General features: G+C 51.9%; 5 protein-coding genes and 2 non-coding genes across 7 annotated transcripts; 3 read left to right on the top strand and 4 right to left on the bottom strand.

Moving 5' to 3' along the window:
- Positions 1-12: 12 nt before the first annotated feature.
- On the top strand, positions 13-2,478 carry BO83DRAFT_353285 (WD repeat NOL10/ENP2 family protein; the record flags this gene model as incomplete). The annotated part of the gene is made up of 2 exons (XM_025529037.1): positions 13-229; positions 292-2,478. 2 exons carry the CDS (start codon positions 13-15, stop codon positions 2,259-2,261), a joined length of 2,187 nt encoding a protein of 728 aa, XP_025392099.1. The 3' UTR covers positions 2,262-2,478.
- A 1,043-nt stretch (positions 2,479-3,521) lies between these two features.
- BO83DRAFT_454235 (putative autophagy protein Atg13) lies at positions 3,522-7,087 on the bottom strand. Its single transcript, XM_025536957.1, has 3 exons — positions 6,465-7,087; positions 6,288-6,386; positions 3,522-6,193 (listed from the first exon to the last, which is right to left on the bottom strand). The coding sequence occupies exons 1-3, from the start codon at positions 6,699-6,701 to the stop codon at positions 3,632-3,634; spliced, it is 2,898 nt and encodes a 965-aa protein (XP_025392098.1). The 5' UTR covers positions 6,702-7,087; the 3' UTR covers positions 3,522-3,631.
- Positions 7,088-8,059: 972 nt separating this feature from the next.
- On the top strand, positions 8,060-8,436 carry BO83DRAFT_374919 (uncharacterized protein). The gene has a single exon (XM_025530324.1). It carries the CDS (start codon positions 8,191-8,193, stop codon positions 8,371-8,373), a length of 183 nt encoding a protein of 60 aa, XP_025392097.1. The 5' UTR covers positions 8,060-8,190; the 3' UTR covers positions 8,374-8,436.
- A 1,467-nt stretch (positions 8,437-9,903) lies between these two features.
- BO83DRAFT_t50 lies at positions 9,904-9,989 on the bottom strand. Its single transcript has one exon. It is a non-coding gene; the product is annotated as a tRNA-Lys (tRNA).
- Positions 9,990-10,248: 259 nt separating this feature from the next.
- Positions 10,249-10,334, bottom strand: BO83DRAFT_t49. Its single transcript has one exon. It is a non-coding gene; the product is annotated as a tRNA-Lys (tRNA).
- Positions 10,335-11,048: 714 nt separating this feature from the next.
- BO83DRAFT_434104 (BTB domain and ankyrin repeat protein) lies at positions 11,049-16,750 on the top strand. Its single transcript, XM_025535750.1, has 3 exons — positions 11,049-14,529; positions 14,584-14,701; positions 14,755-16,750. The coding sequence occupies exons 1-3, from the start codon at positions 11,436-11,438 to the stop codon at positions 16,502-16,504; spliced, it is 4,962 nt and encodes a 1,653-aa protein (XP_025392096.1). The 5' UTR covers positions 11,049-11,435; the 3' UTR covers positions 16,505-16,750.
- An 80-nt stretch (positions 16,751-16,830) lies between these two features.
- BO83DRAFT_131068 (uncharacterized protein) lies at positions 16,831-19,471 on the bottom strand. Its single transcript, XM_025526099.1, has one exon. The coding sequence runs from the start codon at positions 19,226-19,228 to the stop codon at positions 17,219-17,221; it is 2,010 nt and encodes a 669-aa protein (XP_025392095.1). The 5' UTR covers positions 19,229-19,471; the 3' UTR covers positions 16,831-17,218.
- Positions 19,472-19,955: the final 484 nt, after the last annotated feature.

Here is a 19,955-nt window from a genome sequence, read left to right as displayed (position 1 = left end):
CAGCCCTTCGCCATGAAGCTCTCTAATCAGTCGGAGGTCCCCGTCTATACCATCTCCGGCTCCAACACCGCGCGCCCTCTGCCAGAGTGGCTTGCGCGTCGGAGAAAGCGCAGCTTGAAAAATGACCCGGAGTATGCGAACCGCATCGAACTACTCCAGGACTTTGAATTCGAAGAAGCAAGTCAATGCGTCCGTGTCAGTGAAGATGGCGAGTGGGTCATGAGCACAGGTAGGATCATCTTCCAGACTACCATTTAATTCTGTAATATTGACCTTTTTTTTTTCGCGCAGGAACATACAAGCCCCAGATTCATACCCACTATCTGCCGCAACTTTCCCTTTCATGGGCTCGCCATACAGTAGCCCTGAACACCACTTTCCTTCTGTTGTCCTCTGATTACTCCAAATCCCTTCACCTGCAGTCCGACCGATCGCTCGAATTCCACACCCCGCAAGGCTGCCACTACACTACGAGACTTCCCAGATACGGCCGTGACTTGGTGTACGATCGGCAATCAACCGAAGCCTTGGTTCCCTCAGTCGGTGTTAACTCGGATGGCATGGGAGAGGTTTTCCGCCTGAACCTGGAACTTGGTCGGTACATGCGCAGTTTCGAAGTCGATGTTGGTGGAGACGATTTCACCTCTAGCGGTGGTGGTACCTTACAGGGTGGTATCAACACCGGCGCGGTCAACACCGGTGCGATTGCCGAGGAAAGTCACAATCTTCTTGCGTTCGGTACTACATTGGGTACGGTAGAGCTTTGGGATCCCAGAGCAAAGGGCAGAGCCGGAATCTTGCTGCCACCCACTCAGTCTGGCCCTGATGAGCCCCGGCACGAGATCACGGCCTTGGAATTCCACCGTTCTGGCCTGACCCTCGGAACCGGTTCTTCGAACGGTCTCATTCACCTCTACGATCTTCGGTCCCCCGTACCACTACTCAAGAAGGACCAGGGATACGGCTTCCCTATCCACACCTTGAAGTTCCTACAGCCATCAACACACACCCGCGAACAGACTCTGGACCCGAAGATCATGTCCGCCGATAAGAAGATCATCAAGATCTGGGACCCCCGTGATGGAAAGCCCTGGACATCCGTTGAACCGGCCGTCGACATCAACTCGGTCGCATGGTGCAAGGATAGCGGTATGCTCTTGACTGCTAACGAAGGTCGCCAACAGCACTCGTTCTTCATCCCGCAACTGGGTCCCGCTCCCAGATGGTGTTCGTTCCTGGACAACCTCGTTGAGGAGATGGCTGAAGACCCCAACGATCCCAACGCTTTCAGCAGCGGCCAGACTGGCGCTGTTTACGACAACTTCAAGTTCTTGACGGTTCCTCAGCTGAAGACCCTGAACCTGGACCACCTAATCGGCCGAACCAGCCTCCTCCGCCCCTACATGCACGGTTACTTTGTGGCGCAGCAGCTATACGAAGAAGCCCGCCTTATCACCAACCCCTACATCTGGGAAGAAGAGCGTGCCAAGCGTGTTAAGGAGAAGATCGACAAGGAGCGTGAGAGCCGTATCCGCGGCAAGAAGAAGGCCGCCGTCAAGGTCAACAAGAAACTGGCCGAGAAGCTCCTCACCATGGAAGAGAAGAACGAGCGTCGCAGAGCCCAGCGCGTCCTACAAAAGGGTGGAGATGACGACATGGTTGACGCCCCTGCACCAGCCGCAGCAGAAGCAGCACCCACCGAAGAGCCCGGCAAGAACCTCCTGGGCGACAGCCGTTTCGCCAAACTGTTCGAAGACGAAGACTTCGCCATCGACGAGAACTCCCACGAATTCAGGCTCCTCAACCCCAGCACATCCGTCGACCAGCCTCCGAGAAAAGAGCGTGGCCTCACCGCCGCCGAGCAGGAAGCGATTGACGACGTCCCCGGCTCCAGCTCCGACGACTCCGAGTCCGAAAGCGAGCCCGAAAGATTCACCAAGCCAGCAACCTCCGGCAAGATCTCCACGGCCTCCTACAAGCGCACTAACGGCCGCCAACCCCGTATGGAAGTCACTTCTTCGTCCGGCGTTGGCGCTACTCGCGATCGTTCGTTCGCTGCCCGCGCCCAGAACATGCAGTCTCGCCAGAAACCCACCCGTCGCAGAGGTGTCGTCGGTGAGAGAGAAGTCACCTTCCAGCCTGCAGGCAAGTCCCGGCAGCAGCAGAACAGGGCCCCGGCTCCTACTGCTCCCACCAACAACACCAGCTTCAAGGCTAAGGAGCGCCGAAGCGCCTCGGGTAACACTTTCCGGAAGATGTGATTTGGCAACAAGTCGAGAATCCCCTCGTGAGCACTGGCAGTTCATATATACCGTGCATGTATAACTCCCCAGAGCTCTCCTTTAGCCGGCAAAAAGACAGACACATTTGTCTTGTCTTGCTCTCCCCATCCATCATCTCCTTCATCACCTACCTACCTACCTACATGGCCGGTTCCCAGAAAACATGCTCGCCCACCACCCACTTCACTTCTCTCCTCCTGCTGGGGCGATACTAGACTCATCTCATGTCTATCTCATCAACAATCAGAGATATGACATGACATGCAGAAGACGGTGTAACAGGCCACGTGGACCCTGCTACCATCTATCATCATCTGCATGTCCACCCGCCTCTCTCCCTAAGAGGCTTTCCGACGCAAAAAAACCATCGGGATAAGTCGGGAAAGAAAAACATTTCACACTGCCTAAGGAAATCCTGGCAACGAGATTCCTTGGATCAGCATGTGATAAGCAGATACCCACCCTCAACTTCCAAAATAATTGTTGTCCCTTGTACTGTACATAGATCTAAAATTGAAGGGAATGAGAGAGATACAAAAGAAACTAAAAGCATTGTGTGCATGATTGGAGTAGATGAAAGGCGTTACTAGCTATGTTTTGAGAATTGTAATGAAGCTTTGTGGTCTGTGGGACTTTGGTAGCGTGCCATAGATTTGTTATTTGTTATGTCATGATAGATTGCGTTCCGATTCATTGATAGCTATCCACAATGAGCACAAGCAAGCAAGCAAGCAACTTCAGGCCTTTCCCTGGGCCTGTATACCTCTGATTACAGATCACTCAATGACGCTAACCAAAGACGAAGAAAAAATCGAGGCATCAGGAAGAAGTGTGTAAACCCAGACGGCGCGAGTGTAAAGTAAAATGAGAAAAAGAACGCGGGATAGATCAATATCCCCATCTTCAAAAAGGCAGACAAAAACAAATGGATACAATGGAACCCAAAAACACTATTCACTCCAGAATGCAGACGGCCGTTTAAGCAGATTTTGACACCAGAAATTAAAAAACAATAGAACCTTGAGAAAAAGCCCCTTATATCATCCTCTATTCGCCTTTCCGGGTCGCACATGGCCGTATCGCTTGCAGATCAGTCTATAAAAGTAGATCACTGTGAATCGGGGGAAAAGGATAATAAAAAACGAAGGAAAAAAAAAAAAAAAAGAAAAAAGTAAGGCATGGCCTCGTAAAAAGACAGCATCAGAAGAGTGAAGTTTGAAAAAAAAAAAAAAAAAGCCACCAAAAATGGCAGCTTCCAACAGAGCCTTCAAATGCAGGCACGCATATTGTAGGAGTCCGACAACATGATAGAGGGAATAAGAAGGTAAGGACTAAATTTGGCGTCTCCATTAGAGTCGCCTACCTTGGTTGCCATGTCTGCCTTCTTCGAAGCTTCGCCGGGAGGCCCCGAAATCGCTCATAGCAAACAATAGCGGCTCGTCCTCTTCAGCTTGTGATGGTGGCGGAGGATTGTTTCGGCCCGAACTTGGTCGTCGCCCAGCTCCCCGACGATCTTCAACAGCGGAGGTGCCGCTATTACTGCCACTTGCATTGCCATCACGATCATGATCACGCTCAGCGAGATCAGAAGGAGCGCCGCGCGCAAGACTACTCGAGCCGGAGCTGAGGGAGTGCGGCCCATCAGACAGTCCTCGCCCCCGACTAAGGCCGAAGCGTGGTTGGTAGACTTGATTGTTCGACGGCGACGGTGTCGCAGTCGGCCCTGACAGTGATGTCCGCTTGTGGGGGCTTGCTCCGTGTCCAGTTGAGCTCGACCTTCGGCACGGATCTTCGCTGGCCGAAGGCGGACGCTGTTCCCTGCGCGTTGGCTGGGTGGTTGATTTAGCCCCTTCCAGGTCATGCTGTCTCTGTAGGGCGCTTAAGCTATTGTGTGATCTCTCCTCAGCCCCGAGGCTTACGCTGCGCAGATTGAAGGGGAATATCTCATCATCGTCGGTCGCAACTGGTGGAGGGGGTGGAGCAGCAGAGCTGGGCCGACGATAAGGCGGGAATGGCAACCCTGGTGACGTAGGGATATCAATGGCATTCACCGTTGCGACGGACGGGCGATGGGGTATGGTCGGACCCTCGGGAGTGTAATCTCCGACCGAGGAGGGTTGCTCGCGACCTCTATCGTTGTCATAATCAACGATGCTGTTAGAACTTAGGCGAGACGGAATGGCCGGAGTATGTGGGGTATGGGGTGAAATGGGTTTGCCCGGAGAAGAGGCCGTCGAAATCGAAGTACCTGCCACCATGGGAGGCACTCCCGAGAGCTGCTTGCTCGAAGAGGTCGACGAGCGCTGTAAGAGCATAGAAGATGACATTGACTCCGACAGTTGCGCGTTCGAATCTCTCATTCGCTGGAACCGGGTCAACGCAGCTGAAGTAGCCGTTGTCCGGCGTGCAGTCACATCAGCAGAAGCCGAGTTTGATGTTTTCAAGAGATCTTTCCTCAAATCCAGCATCTTCAGGAACTCCGTGATGTTCTCATCGTCTGCATGAATGGAATCTGCACTTGTCCCCGTGGCTTCAGCAAGTAAGCCTGACCCAGGTTGAGGGTTGGAAGACGTTGCACTGGTCTTGCCACTCGAGTTTTCGTCGTCGATTTTGTTGATGTTGCCCGAAGAAGGCCTACCCCGTCGATGAGTGAAGGCGCTACTGTACCTTGCGGTTGGCGTAGGCCGAGGTGATGCCGAATTGGAAGAAGTAGCTGTAGTCTCAGAAGCCCCGGGCAAAGGTAAGGATTTGCGAGCGGAAGCTGCCATGGACGGCGGTGGCATGTTCTTCGATTCTGGGAACGAAGGGCGAGCCATTGTCCCTGACCGGGGCGACATACCCAGTGGAGGATCAACAAGAGATGGCGACGCAGACAATGGCGGTGCTTTGAACGGAGGGAAAGAGATAGACGATCGTCTAGCAACGCCCGGGCTACTTTCATTTGCCAAAACGGCAGCACGGCCCAGAGGACTTGCCTTCACAACTTCTACAGGCTTCCGGGAAGAGGAACTTGGAGGGGATGGCGAGGCAGCTCCTGATTCGCGGGCGGCACGAAGAGCTGAAATTGGACTCGCACTGGTCGTAGGGCCGACGTGGTGGAACGTTGAAAGACTCCCATAAGCTCGACTTGGGTCAGGGTCTTCGACAGTTCGTTTCTCGACAGGAGCCGATCCGACCCCGGAATTGGCGGCCTTGAGGTTGGAATCCCTGCTAGGAAGTGAAGGGCGGAAGACTTCATCGTCGGCTCCCATGAATCGGGAACTCAAAAGAGCTTCCGAGTCGTCCACTCGAAACTCACAGCTTGTTCGATAGGTCACTTGGATGGAAAGGTATCCAACCGGCGACTCCGTGGTCCCAAAGGTGTACGTATCGACCACCCTATTAGGGCTGTCGAATAGCGGCGTAGTCAATCGATCCGGCTTGGAGTCATCCGGATTGGGCTTCCCAACCAAGATACGATACCTGATCTTAAGCGCCGGGTGCGTATGAAGCCTCCCGTTGCGCTTTGCGAGCTTCCATGCGGGTAACAACTTGGAGTAGGTGAATAACGTTCTGAACGTCACAATACTCAGCTTATATATTTTTGGCAGATTTGAGCCAAGATCTGCCGGTAGTGCCTTGTTAGGCGTATTCCCCAGTTCCACCCTCCATCGCTCTAGAATAACATCCTCGGACCTAGACGATAACGGCCCCTTGGCATGTACCTCTGAAGACCTAGAAAGAGATTCCAGAACATCAAATCGTTTCCCTTGCTCATCCAAGGCAACAAGACTTTGGTTATTCGTCAGATCCTTTGTATCCAGATACGTCTCGATGATCAACGGTGGAGGCGGTTGTTCGCTAACGTCGTTCGTTCGCCAAAATCGGAGCTCCTCTCGGAGGGCATCGATGTCTTCTAAATCGATGGCGAACTGGAAGATGGAGTAAAGTAGTTAGTAGAGTACATGGATACTAGGTATAATTGATGGGAAGCAGAGGCTCAGCATGTTTGGGGACGTAGCATACCCATCGATTGACTTTGGGATTTAGTTTCGGTGTATCTTCTGAGCGAGAGAAGTCGATCCGAGAGGCCAGTATTACTAGAGCGGCTTTTGTGTGGTAATTCTAGACGCAATATACAATTAAACCAATGGGCCCTTTGTTACATAGATAAGGGGACTAGAAGCCGGGTTCAATCCATACCGATACGAGCTGATTGAGCTTCAATATTGCTTCTTTCGCTGGGCGTGAACTGGACGTCTGTCCAGATGACCTAGCCTCCGTCTCTATTCCCAATCCCCGTGTAAGTTGTACCCTGGGGTCGAAAGCTGGAGAATTCGGGCGGAGATCTTGATCTCTGCGGTCATCGGAGCGGTTTGCGCCCGGCCTGGATGCGGAGGGGGGCGCCGCAGGCGCCGGAGATCGGGGGTGTTGATGCATAATGTAAACTGCGGATATTTTAGAGAAATGGATATGAATCGTAACTGAGCCGTCTTCGAGTGGAGACAGCGTCCAGAACGACCGCTGCGTGTATGTCTGTAGATCAAGGAAACGGGGAGGTGACGGTCCCACTGCGGAAGGCCATGCTAACAAGCCCAACAGCCCGAGTTAAGGTCGACAAAGGGAGAAAGATGGAAGAAGGAGAGAAAGGCTGAGCGCTAAGTAACAGGCACTGGTTGAGATAGAACGAGGGACGCCGATATCATCGTCTGCTGTGCTCAGGCAACAATGAGATGTTGGAGCATTTGGAGCATGCGGTCTAGACAACCTTGGGAGCTTCTCCGCACTGACGACTTTGGGCGGATCCAGGCGTCCGGGGGTGCACGGCGTTCTCACCGTAATGGGGAGAACCAAGGGGTTTTAGGAACGCATGGTTGAGTACTACAGATGAGGGAAGTAGGAGTGGATGGCCAAAGGGGAGGGGAAGAGGTTGTAGTAGGAGAGTAAGATCCACAGAGAAAGGACGAAATGTAGGAAGTGGAAGAATGGAGAGGAAAAGGAAAAGAGAGAGAGAGAGAGCGAGAGAGGGAGAGGGAAGAGAGAGACAGGCGTTATGGTAATGAAAGTCAGTCAGTCCAGTCAAGCGTACGGGCGCAGAAGGTCTGTGACGCACACCCGGTGACTCGGTGGTTTGAAAGGAAGCAGGTCAAGTGCGAGCGGTCAGTCAGTCAGGCTGACGGGTGCCACAGCAGGTCCTCCAAATGAAATAACCCATGCGATCTGGGACAATACAATCAATGGCTACGGGCAAGATCAGACTAATCAGTAAGGGAGGGAGTCTTCCACTTGATCGAGGGAATGCTCTTGTGCTCTGTCTGTTATTTTGGGCGGACCAAGATTATGGTGCAGGAGGTGAGCAGTTGCAGCTGGAAAGATTAAAACGGGCGATTCGAAGGCGGTCAAGCCGCAAGCTGCGGCTGCAGTTCTGTATGAACCAGTATCAACCAGGTACGGCCCAGTCTAGTGCCTGCGTCACAGAACGGTATTGGCCGAGAGATAAGGAAAGGCTGATCAAGCGGTGATAGCATGAAGTCATAGCCTGATAGGCGTGGCTGGCTGCCAACTGGCACGGGGGCCTGCCAGGCAGTCGTAATTACCCCGTTAGATGCGTGGTATCTTACCCGAATTCGAAAAGAAAAGGGGGGCTCTTGTCATGTGGAACGGTACTACTAAATTCAGACTATCCCCGAATGGGTTAGCCCTCCTAAAGTTACCGCTTGCGCCTGGGCGATCAATCAACTTGCATGATAATCCCTATCCATGACAACATTCCATGCTTTCTAACTTTAGCCATCTCAGTCTTTCCTGTGGTGCCCGCGAAACCTTCCACACAGCAATGTCGTGATTTTGGCCCGCCGTCGTCGGTAGACGGCAATTTCTTTGAAGCCAAACAGACTTCAAAGCCAGCTCAACTGACTGTCAACTTGGGATGTCTGCGACGCAGATCGACGAGATGGGGGTGGATCGCAGAGCGCCGACAGCCTCCGAGCACCGAGAGCTTGGACCACACACCCCCAACTGTCCTGGGACTGGCTGCCTCACCTGCAACGGCCTGCAGGTTAGGGTGGAGAGCAGACGCCAGTTGCCCGGTCTACAAGGCACTGTACCTTAGTCTGTAGCTATACCTTTCAGCTCGAGCCAATGCAATCCAGTCTACTGTACAACACACTGCCGGCATGATGCACCGGAACTGTGAGGTTTGCAGCCTAGGCGGCTGGCTAAGACCCCTTCAAAACAACCTAGACTCCTAACTCATCGCAGACCCCGAATCGGGGGAAGCTAATAGGTGATGCATCATCCCCAGGAAAAGCGTGGGACTCTATCGGGGAAATAAAATAGCATGTTTAAATTTGGAAGTAAAGCAAGCAAGCAAGCCAATGGGAATCGGCTCTAGCGCATCTCTCCAAAGACTTGGATGTGGTTGTTTGGAGCCAGTTGGTGGTACAGCTGTATGCGCTAATCTAGATCACAACAATAGGGCCTCGACACTTCATCTTTCGTACCTTTGTTTGGGCTGTTTCTTTTAGGTGGGTTTGTAGCCTTGTGGCCGATTGTTGCCTACATGATGATAGATAGAATCTATGTGCAAGACCTGTGATTCCTGAGATTACTACAGGCAGCCACGAGCATAGCTTACACAACGCCTTCTTTCTCAAGGCAGCATCCAGTAGTAGCTTTCCTTATGCCTGAGGCATAAAGGTCTACTCTCGGGAAGGGCTTATTGAGATTCAGTATCGTAGGAATATTCATGTGTTACCTGATAATTGGTTCCACAAATACTGTAGTGCGTTATCTAATGTACTATGTAGTCAATCTAGAACTACGGAACAGCAGTAATATTTTAAATACGATGTAGAAGAAACATCATTGGTAAAAGAGACAGCGAAGCCAAATGTGTAGGAGTCCAGACCCACTGCTCGTCGAGAATTCAACAAAGCCCTGAAAATTAATTTCTAGTGATATGAATACGCCCTCAAGCATTATCCATCAGAACATCCACCCGTCCCTGCAACAATGTGGAGACCCTGACAATTCCAGCAGAGGCCTACGCAAGATGTGAGTGACAACAAATGCTTGCTATGAACAAAAGCAGAGCATGAAAACCTGATGTATCCGATCATTGTGTGCATCCCTGTGAACTTATCTTGATAAGATGGATGGATATAGGGTCCACCTGACAGCATGCACAGGGACAAGGAAATAGGGTCATGACAGGGTGTTCTTAGTCAGTTGGGATAAGTAGACAAAGCAATGCGTCGAGGGATAAAGGAGGATAGAAAGGGGTAATTTTAGCACAACCACTGATTGGCATGGATGATATGACAAAGAAGGATGGGACGCATGGCCCTCAATGGTGCAAGAATTTGAGTCTGGAGTGAAGACAACGAGGATGGCGACAGCATAGAATACATTTCGAGAGAGGTAGTAGTCCTGAGCGGTTGTACCACAAAAAGGAAGCAGGCAAGCGCCTAACTAGCGAGTCCAATAAGACCGTGTGCAACAGCTTGATGGGATGTCCACCATCACAAATGATGGGCGATACTAGACAAGATCTTTAGATGGTGGTTGTTGTTGGTGTTGACTGTTGAGGGGATATTGCCTCTTCAAAATGAACAGGGCAGGGACAAAAATAAAAAAAGATCGCCCGATGCGAGGGTCGAACTCGCAGCCTTCGGATTACGATTAATCATAAAAGTCCGACGCTCTGACCAATTGAGCTAACCGGGCAACTTTTGATAACGTGACAGCCTATCTATCTGATTTCAATGCTTCTTAATGGTAGTGGGCTACGTTAGCCAATGTGCGGCGGTGGAGAAGTGTCCAGATCCACCTGTCAACCGCTTTTACATGGAAAGCGACAGAAGATGGCAAAACTATTATATAATTCGAGTTATCGTTCTCCACCTTTCTAAATGGTAGCTCAACCGTGGCTGTTATCATGTCGGCAAAAATGGAGACTACCATGGTCAAGGTGCGAAAAAGAAATCGCCCGATGCGAGGGTCGAACTCGCAGCCTTCGGATCACATGTGATCGTAAAAGTCCGACGCTCTGACCAATTGAGCTAACCGGGCAATTGTTGGCGAATCTTCAGAGAATTTGATATCTAAACCAGGAGCCTAACTTAGGGCAGAGCAATGGATAGATAGATATGTAGCCAATTTTTTATGCGATACGCCAGGCTTATGGTGATAGTTTTCAGATGAGGTCTTGTGGAATCGCCCCAATCAGAGTAACACTGTCGGGAAGGATGAGATTATAAGAAGAGTTACTGGTAAATATGTAGTATACCTATCAAGCTGCAGGCGATAATCCTGGTGCTGTTGAGCATTAAGTGTAACCGACCGAACGACGGGGATCTACAACAGATATACTTACGGTAGTAGTACGGGGCTGTAGGGCATGAGATACACATGGATGTTGCAATGCTAGTACCCCTGTTCAGTACCTGGATGTAACACGAATGATCTCACATACTAGTATCGATAGCAGAGTTATCAAATCTTGTACCAGATGATGGTTACACATTTCCCTCACGGCCATAGTACTTCTTAAAAGTTCATTAATGAAATGAAACCTAATGCTCCTCGCCGTACCGTCGGGGAACATGGAGGGGTGCGCCGCTGCGATTGGCCACCGCCCGGAGAGTATTATCCACGGATCAGAAGGAAAGGGCATAATCAGTCTGTGCTTCCCTGCGAACACCCTCCAGTCCATCTTACTTCCTGTCCGGCTAATGGCCTCCATCCCTCCTTGAACCCGGTCATCCGACTTGATTTCGCGGTCGCGTACCTTCCCTCCAGCTTACCCGACGCGCTGAGCCCTTCCCTCCCCCGCTGTTCACCAAGACTCCGAGTCCAATATTCGTCCCCCCGGTATAGCTATCATCGCCACCGCATTTCCGCGTTCGATTGACTTCCAACTATCCTCATCGGCAAAAAGCCATCACTTACAGCGTCCCAATCTCCCATCTACGGCCCTGACATATTTCCTCTCGAAGAAATCTCCGATAAATTGCACCCCCGCGTTGACCATCGTCAACCCCTCCTTTTCTGTCCGGTCAGAATACTCTTGTCACCCACACTCTTGCTGGTGCGCCGCCAACCCTCCGCGGTTACAGCGACGCTCTGGTTCTGGGTAGATAAGAGTTTCTGACACACTACAACTTTGAGCACATGAGTAGCAAGCTCTGGGGTTTCTTCTTTTACGATGACGTTGAGAGCTTTCGGCGGTTCCTGGCAACGGCCACCTATACAACGGGTGGCAGCCAGCGGACGGGAACCGGAGGGGCTTCTCCCTTCAAGCCGGGAAGCCCCGGGTCCGTGATAGCCTCCTCGCCAGGTACGTTGACGAAGAGCAGGAAATTGACGGGGACCTCCCCAGGTACTCCCACACCGGATCGAGGTGGTAGCCTGCGCCCTGGCAAGACGCTATCTCGGGAGGAGCTGAATGCCCGAGATCATCATGGTCGAACCCTCCTTCATCATGTGGCGTCTTCGCCAAAAGATACTGCAATTGAATTTGCCATAGCCCTGCTCGAGATTCCCGCTCTTGATATCTATGCGCAAGACTGGGAAAGTGGTTGGACGGCTTTGCATCGGGCTCTATACGCAGGAAACGCAACAATCGCTCAGGCGTTGATGGCTCGGGATATGCGCGACGCTACAGATTTCAGCAAAGCAAGCAACCCCGGGCACCCAAGTGGAGGGTTGATCAGGATCAAGGACCGAGAAGGTTATAGTCCTTTCGATGTGTATGGGGCGACGATTGCGACTCGCGATATCAAACGTATCAGCCCCCGGGCAACAGCTCAAGCCCCTCTTCTTGCAGATATGGACAACAGCGATGCTGCTTCCGATGTGTCATCCCGCGGAGAAGGCTTTGAGGAAGACTCACGTAGTATGAGGAGTATTGTGAAGCCCAGAACTAACTTGTCTGGTGACGAAGTGTTCACCTTTGGGAGTAACAAGAACTTGAACCTTGGAGTTGGCGATCAAGATGATCGTCAATATCCTGAAAGAATCACTCTCAAACGACCCGGGCACCTCCTACAACGCTTTTACCGTGAATTTCTGGAGCAACGGTCGAATGACGACATCTTTGACCCCGATCAAGAACCCGGCTACTCAACGGACTTGCCAGCGTTGGTAAAGAATAAGCCCATAAAAATCCAGAACATTGTTATGTCGAAGCTTCACACAGCTGTTCTCACTACTGACCCCGAGTCTAACCTCTTCCTCTGTGGTTTCGGGCCCGGCGGGCGCCTTGGTACAGGGGATGAGTCAACTCGATTCAGTTTTGTCTGCATAGACACGGGTGGACTCGCAAATAGGAGGGTGGTTTCTGTTGCCCTAGGCCAAGACCATACGCTAGCGATCACTGACCGCGGCGAAATTTTCAGCTGGGGCAGCAACAAGTTTGGCCAACTTGGCTACAGTCTCCCAAGGAGCAACAATCGGGACGACGTGCCTATACAGAATTCGCCTCGACAAATTTTCAATCCCTTCAAGAAAGAGGTTATTCTTGGAGCAGCAGCATCGGCCATTCATTCGGTCGTCTTTAGCACTTCTGGTCTGTACACATTCGGTAAAAACGAAGGACAATTGGGGTTGGTGGACTCTGATGCTCGTTCACTCGAACTTCAAACGACGCCCCGACGGGTAGGAGCATCTCTTTTCAGCGCCCCGATACAAAGTGTGTCTGCTATCGATCAGGCGACAGCAGTTCTCCTCCAGAATCATGAAGTCTGGGTATTCTCGCAATACGGCTATTCGAAGCTCTTGTTTCCTTTGGATGTCAGTTCGAGGTTCATAAAGGACAGTTTTATGGCTACACGGTATGGTTCATCTGTCAATGAGATCGTTCAGGTCAAGTCGGGTGGAAATACCATCTGTGCGCTGTCCAGCTTTGGTGAAGTATATACAGTTCAGGTCAACAAGACAGAACATCCGCCAGTATCAACTTCAACGACCAACCCATCCAAAACCCGCAATTCTCTGTCCCAGCCGACTCGCGTTTGGTCCATTAAGAAAGCCCATATGGCCGCTGCAGATGTAGACGTGGGGCAGGATGGTTCGATCGTCATTTGTACCGTTTCCGGTTCGGCCTGGAGAAAGGAGAAGCGAGGGAAGACGAAGGATGGCGCATCGAAGGATTACAAGTTTGCTCGCGTACCCGGCTTATCTCGGGTTATTGGCGTATCCAGCAATGCCTTTGGGGCGTATGCAGCCGTGCAACGCGACTCAGAGGTCACGAAAGAGCAAATCAGCGTCGACCCATCTACCTTGTGGAGAGACCTCCTTCCTCTGTCTCCATTCAATTCGCTACAGGAAACCATGGACCCGCGGAGTCAGACTGATGAGAAGGATGTTCATACGGACATGGAGCCTGCCATGGCTATCAGAAGAGCCGTCATGTCGTCTTCAGAGATCGAACCATTATTTCAAACCTCACAGTCCCGGGCACCAGCTGGGACTGTGTGGCTCAGAACGAGCCAATCTGACATACAAGTACCGGTGCATGAATTCATCCTAGCAGGACGCAGCTTGGTGCTGCGAAAAGCATTCCAGGACTTCCGCGGTACGGACCACGCCTCTGTTCCTGACACTGTGACAATTCAGCGTGACGATCGGGGCCAGACGCACGTCATTATGCATGGCGTCGATGTACTTACTGTCCTAAACATTGCTTTCTTTGTATACACAGACAGCATCTTGGACGTCTGGCAGCAGGTGCGGTACTCGCCGGACAGTGCCTCCAGATATCGCCAAGTTCGGAGCGAGGTGATGCGTATTGCTAGCCATCTGGGACTCTCGACCTTGGAGAGAGCTGCTAGGCTTATGATTGAGCCAACCAAATCTCTCAAAGTTGACATGGAGCGAGCTATCAGGGACCCGGCGTTCTTTGACAGTGCCGATGTGGTCATCGAGCTGAATGGGAGCGAAGTGAAGGCTCACAGCCAAGTCATCTGTCAGAGATGTCCCTTCTTCAATGCCCTCTTCTTTGGCCGCTCAGAGGGCATGTGGCTATTGTCACGTCGTACAGACCCGGAACACATGGTTCACATTGACCTCAGGCACTTCGAGCCGAATGTGTTCAACTTTGTTCTTCGCTACATGTATGCCGACACGGAAGCTGAGCTCTTCGATGATGTCCGATCGAGGGATCTGGAAGATTTTATCGACTTGGTCCTCGATGTTGCGTTCGTGGCCAATGAGTTGATGATCGACAGATTGGCCCAGATATGTCAGAAGATGCTTGGGATGTTTGGTAAGTTAATACTCTCTATCTCTTGATTTCTTGTCGCTTATTTACGTACTCTAGTGAACACACGCAGTGTGTGCCATCTACTCAATGCCATTGCTCCGTGTTTTGTGACAGAGTTTAAGGATGCCGCTTTGGAGTACATATGCTTGAATCTAGAGGACTTGCTGGCGAACAGGTAAGAGGACCCCCATTGCACAACAATATTTGTGATTCTTACATTTTGTGCAGGCTACTGGAAGACCTCGACGGCATATTACTCGGTGCTCTTGACACTGTCTGCCGCGACAACCAGATGGCTAGCTTCCCAATTTCGCGGGGACGAAACACAGAAGAATACGTTCTCGAGAAATACCCCGAAGTAGTGTCTTTGATAGAGGAAGACAGGAAGCGGAGGATTGACTCCATGAGAATCAGGTCTCGCCTCAATCGCATTGACGCCTCCGAGGGCAAGCCACGTATGATGAGCAATGAAAAGGCAGCTGTCTCGCCATTAGCGCAGAGAGTGAAGGCTACCCCAGCGAAGGATAGCTCGACTCCAGCTAGTAGCAGCCCCTTGCTCAAATCGAGGCAGTCTGTGGGCGACTTGATGTTCCAGATGGATGATGAATATCTACTTTCTCCTGGGGAGCCCGGGAAAGGAAAGGGTGTTGTGCGAGAGGATAAATCACCCGCTGCAAATAAGCACAAGCCGTCTTTCGATTCGCCTGCTCTTGGGTCTAGCTTAGTCGATGGTGATTCATTCGGGGGTCGAAGTTACCTGGATGACCAGATGGCCTCCTCGCGAGATCTTGCAGTTCCGGAGTCACCGAGCGAAACTCGCGCTGCCTCACTTTACAAGAAGAGGAACGGATCCCTGACCCCGCCAGATGCTCAACCTCCCTGGAGCTCCTCAGCTTTATCCTCGTCCAAGAAGAGTCTCAAAGATATCATGAGCGAAGCTTCGGAAAACCGAGTATCGAACCTTAGCTTGGGAATGGGGGCTCGCCGTGAGAACAACAGTGCTACATCTAAGCTATCCCAGAAGGAACGGAAGAAGATCCAGCAGCAGCAGATGCAGGACATGCTTGCTGCTCAACAAAAGGCGAAGGAAGGACCCCAGAACCCCTGGAAGCTTCCGAGCACGAGCAGTCCCGCTCCCGTCAACGAGCAGCAAGCAAGTCCGTCCGAAGGATCCGCCAGGTCCACTCCAAAGCCCTCAATGACTCTCCGTCAAACGGTTGCTGGCACCCCGCCACCTGATACAAAACCAAAGACCACACCTATCCAAGGCCAAGGTCGCAGTACCCCCAACAAGGTCCAAACACCGTCTAAGCCTTCACTTCCAGCGCCATCAACCGCTGCACCATCTACTTCCAACCCCTCAGCAAATCCTCAAGCCCCCATCCAATCCATCCGTCACATACCACGATCAGAACCCTACCAAACGAGCTTCCATACTCCATCAGCCAATTCACTTTCACTAGCCACCATCCTCATGCAACAACAAACCGAGAAAGAAGAACTGCACGAAGCCGCCACAGCGAAGCACAATCTCGAAGACATTCAACTGGAGCAACAGTTCCAAGAATGGTGGGACAAAGAAAGCAGACGTGTCCAAGGACTCCCAGAGCCAGGCTCTGCCCCAGACACTACTGCCCAAGAGGCCAGAGACGGCCGAGGTAACCGTGGCCGCGGCAAAGGCCAGGGTCACCAGCAGCGTAAGAGGCGCGGAAAAGGCGACGGCTTCAACGGTACCATTGACACTTCTACTTCACAATCATCACAATCACAACCACCACCACCTTCACAACCTCCACGGAAGGACCAGCGGCAACAGCAGCAGCAGAAGAAAACACCTTCCGCTCCTCGGCGCGAGCAACAACCACAGCGGCCACAAGCTAATGGCAACCACCCAGACACAACTAGTGGCAGCTCCCGTCGCGGCGGTAGAGGCGCTGCTCGCGGCCGAGGCAACCGAGAACGCGGAAAAGTTGCTTGAGCATACACACTCTTCTACTTTGGAACTTTCTACGACTCTATTTGCCATTTGAAGTAGGGATACGTTTGCATACCCCCTGCTAATATACTTCTATGTGGATCAATGATATATTAGGGTTTTCTTATAGACAGGAAGAGCGATGAGAAGAACGAAAGAGATTAACGAGCGGGATAGACTTGGACTTATTTTCTTCTTATGATTTTGGGTAATTGTATGTATGTGTGTGTATTGTATGGTTGATCTGAGAGACGAATAATATTACCCTTACCTTTATTTTTTCTACTTAAAAATTAACTGGTTATTCTCTGTAAGTCAGTTGCTGGTTGAGAAATTATGAAACATAGCCGACGTAAGGCGATATAAGCACAGAAGAGGTGGTTGTCACTAAATTGATTACACTATTACGTAAAGAGTATCTAGTATCGTAGCACACAAGATAGACAGAGAGGCTGGTAGAACGAGGCTGAAGGGTAGGAGCGAGAAGAAAAAGCAATTAGAAGGAAAAAAGGCATAAGCAACCGCATAAATCATCCCAGGGTGATATCTCATCATGACACCGTTTACGCAAAAGAAACAATTGACTCCGAAACGGCCTTTAGCGCTACATCGAGTAGAACCGAACGCCATGGTTGCTAATCAAGAATAACCGGGAACATAAATAAATGACAGCGGTACATAGTGAACAGAGGGTGGTGGAGGGGAGGTGTTGTACAATTAGCCGGCGGTGGCCACTTCGCGACTTTCCCACATGCGACGGATCATCATCTCCGCTTCATTGGCACGAAGGGTGTCTTCGGTGATGTCTTCCGGAGCTGAACTGCCATGGACGGGTTCGTCAGATGTGGAGAGTATGCGATGGGACGGGTGTTGAGACTTGTGTCCCTGAGCCGCGTCAGATTCGCTCACAAGATCATCTGGATCTTGGAGATAGGCCTGGGAGACTGAGGTGTGCATGTCGTGATCCCTCTTGCCGATGAGCTGTCTGGGCTCTGGGCTAGCGCTATGGCGACCTGTGCCTTCTTGTAGGAGGGTCAGTGCTGGTGCTGACTTGATCGGCTTGCCAAGTGATGCGCGTTGTCCTACGCTGGAGCTGGCAGCACCACCTTTGAGATCAGTAAGAATCATGTTCAACCGGTTGAAGCTGTCACCCGTGGGAGACTGGAACCTTCGAACGACTGTGAGTTCCAACGCTGTCTTCTCGTACGCTTTGCGGATATGCTTGACTTCGTTGTCGTGCACGGCCCCACCTGTGCGGGAAGGCCCGTTGACAAGGGCCCTGCCGGGTTCAAATGGGCCAGCGCCCGGCCGAGCGTGGGTCACAGCAATGAATGCGGGATCTATGGCTGATGGGGAGACTGTTGCAGTTACGCCATGACCGTCAGGCGGCGACGTGTTGAGGGCCGCAGTGCGTTGCAACCAAAGTTTTTGCTGCGTACGGGAATGCGGCTCGGCACCGAGAGGCCTTGAAGGTGGAGAGGATCGTGGCTTTCTGGAGCTGGTACCGCGAGGGGATGGTGGTGTCTGTGGGTGATAATGTGGTAGAAAGGACGATGGAGTATTCGGATCGGAGTCGGTACGAGAAAACGCATGTGGTCCAGTCTTGTTATTAATGATGAACTTCGACACGCCGCCTTCAATTGAAGACGAGGTCGCATGGGCCTGAGTACCCGGAGTATGCGCCAACGTATTGTGGGACGAAGACAGGGGACGTCGTGCACCATCAGGCCCGGAGGCCAAGTTGGTCAGAGATGCATTGCGCGAGAGCGATTCCACGGCGGTCGGCTTCACCGTGGCGGAGATGGAAGACATGGCGGGCGGTGCTTTGGCGGAATGGGACGGGCTGAGCAGGCGAGCGGCAATATCGGGATGGTCGAGAGCGCGGCCCGCTTCTTCGTGTCTTTCCTCAGAATCAGAACGCTGTTGTGGAGTGTTATCGTCGTCGTCGTCGTCTTGATCGTCGTCGTCGGATAGGTGGTCTTCGCCGAAACTCTTGCTGGTTGACTCTGGAAGACTGGTTGCTCGAGGGAATTGTGGGTAGGAGCGTTTGACGAAAGTAAGGGGGTCCACCAGCACGGCAGGATTCTCCACACTCTCCTTCGACTGTGCGACCGAGCTGCGCCGGGTACTTTCAGGTGACTGAGTGGTATCTTCCCAGTCAGCGTCGTCGTTGTCGGAATCTGCCAGCTCAAAGCCCACGGTCTTCTTCTTTCCGGAGCTCGAGTGAGGACGGTCGGTGACCAGAGCTTTCTTCCCCAAAACACCCGAGGTATTGCGTCGGAGAGCCGGGCTCGAGTAATTCTTTTTCATCGAACCGGTGCTGCGGTGTGGTTCGTCCAACACCCCATCCCAGCGGACGTGATGCCCCCGGGGGCTTGCAGCGGGTGTTGCGGGTGCGGACTTCTTGCGCTGATGCACGCGGGCGGGACCTTCCGTCGTCGTTGTAGTAGTACCGATCTGGTGGGAGGACTGGTGTCTTTGTAGCTTATTCAGGTTCTTTCCGAAGGAAGGATTGCGGTGATGATTGCGATGACCACCGCCGACCAGATGGGGGCGATGGGGGCGATGAGGAAGCTTCTGAGGGTTCGAGGAGTGAGAGTGAGAGAGCTCGCCTTGGGAGTTGGTGGTAGTTGAAGAGGAAGAGCGCGTGACGACCGCGTGAGAGGAAACAGCGCGGCGCCCCAGCCCCGGGCGCTTAACTGGGGAGGAAGTGTTGGAGGTCGGCATGGCGGGAATAAGAAATCACAGGCAAGGCGAGTAATATCAAAAAAAAAGCAAGGGCGTCCCGGACTGAGAGGGGAAAGGGCACACCGGCGAGAGAGGAGAGAGGGGGGGTAATCAGCGCCGGATCGGGCGAGGAGCAGTACGTCGGAGGAATAGCGATCAAAGCGATTGGTAGGACTTTCTGCAGTATTAGAGGACCAGCCCAGGTCAAGCAGTTAAGTTATCTTAGCCACTGGGTCTCACAACAGCAGGATCCAGAAAGAGAGCTGCAGATAATTAAGTAGGGAAAAGCTAAGAGCAATTGTCTTTCCAGCAGAGATGTGAGGATGCTGGGGAAAGCGTGGTGGAAGAAGCAATTGGTGGCTGACGCGAGATGCGTTACACCAGTAAAAAGTAACGTCGTAGTTCCGGGAACAAGGAAGCTGAAGAAAAGACGGAGATGTGGAGGGGAGGGAGTTTCGGGTAAAATTAGAAAGACGGAGAGAAAATGTTAAGTTAAAGGAGATGGTGAGGGGAGAAAGGAGAGAGAGAGAGGTAGTGGATGTAGACTATGTATATAAAGTATGGAAGGAAACGAGCAAAGGAAAGACACACTGGCAAGTAGATAGTAGTCTATGACATTGAGAAGTAGGAGGCAGTAGACAATCAAATTTCTCCCCCAGATCGAGGAGAAGGAAGAAGGAAAGATGATGGAAGATTGAAGATTGAAGATCGAAGATGGAATCCGGAA

The sequence above is a fragment of the Aspergillus eucalypticola genome (assembly GCF_003184535.1).
Source record: "Aspergillus eucalypticola CBS 122712 chromosome Unknown BO83scaffold_3, whole genome shotgun sequence".
Taxonomy (NCBI): Eukaryota; Fungi; Ascomycota; class Eurotiomycetes; order Eurotiales; family Aspergillaceae; genus Aspergillus; species Aspergillus eucalypticola.
This window is presented reverse-complemented; position numbering and strand designations above follow the sequence as displayed.

Coding starts and splice junctions, on each gene's coding strand:
- BO83DRAFT_454235 (XM_025536957.1), bottom strand. CDS start 6,701: ATGCATCAACACCCCCGATCTCCGGCGCCTGCGGCGCCCCCCTCCGCA. Junction 6,387..6,464: donor AGCTCAATCAGCTCGTATCG/GTATGGATTGAA, acceptor TATTGCGTCTAG/AATTACCACACAAAAGCCGC. Junction 6,194..6,287: donor ATCCCAAAGTCAATCGATGG/GTATGCTACGTC, acceptor TCCATCTTCCAG/TTCGCCATCGATTTAGAAGA.
- BO83DRAFT_131068 (XM_025526099.1), bottom strand. CDS start 19,228: ATGCCGACCTCCAACACTTCCTCCCCAGTTAAGCGCCCGGGGCTGGGG.
- BO83DRAFT_374919 (XM_025530324.1), top strand. CDS start 8,191: ATGTCTGCGACGCAGATCGACGAGATGGGGGTGGATCGCAGAGCGCCG.
- BO83DRAFT_434104 (XM_025535750.1), top strand. CDS start 11,436: ATGAGTAGCAAGCTCTGGGGTTTCTTCTTTTACGATGACGTTGAGAGC. Junction 14,530..14,583: donor GAAGATGCTTGGGATGTTTG/GTAAGTTAATAC, acceptor TACGTACTCTAG/TGAACACACGCAGTGTGTGC. Junction 14,702..14,754: donor GAGGACTTGCTGGCGAACAG/GTAAGAGGACCC, acceptor CATTTTGTGCAG/GCTACTGGAAGACCTCGACG.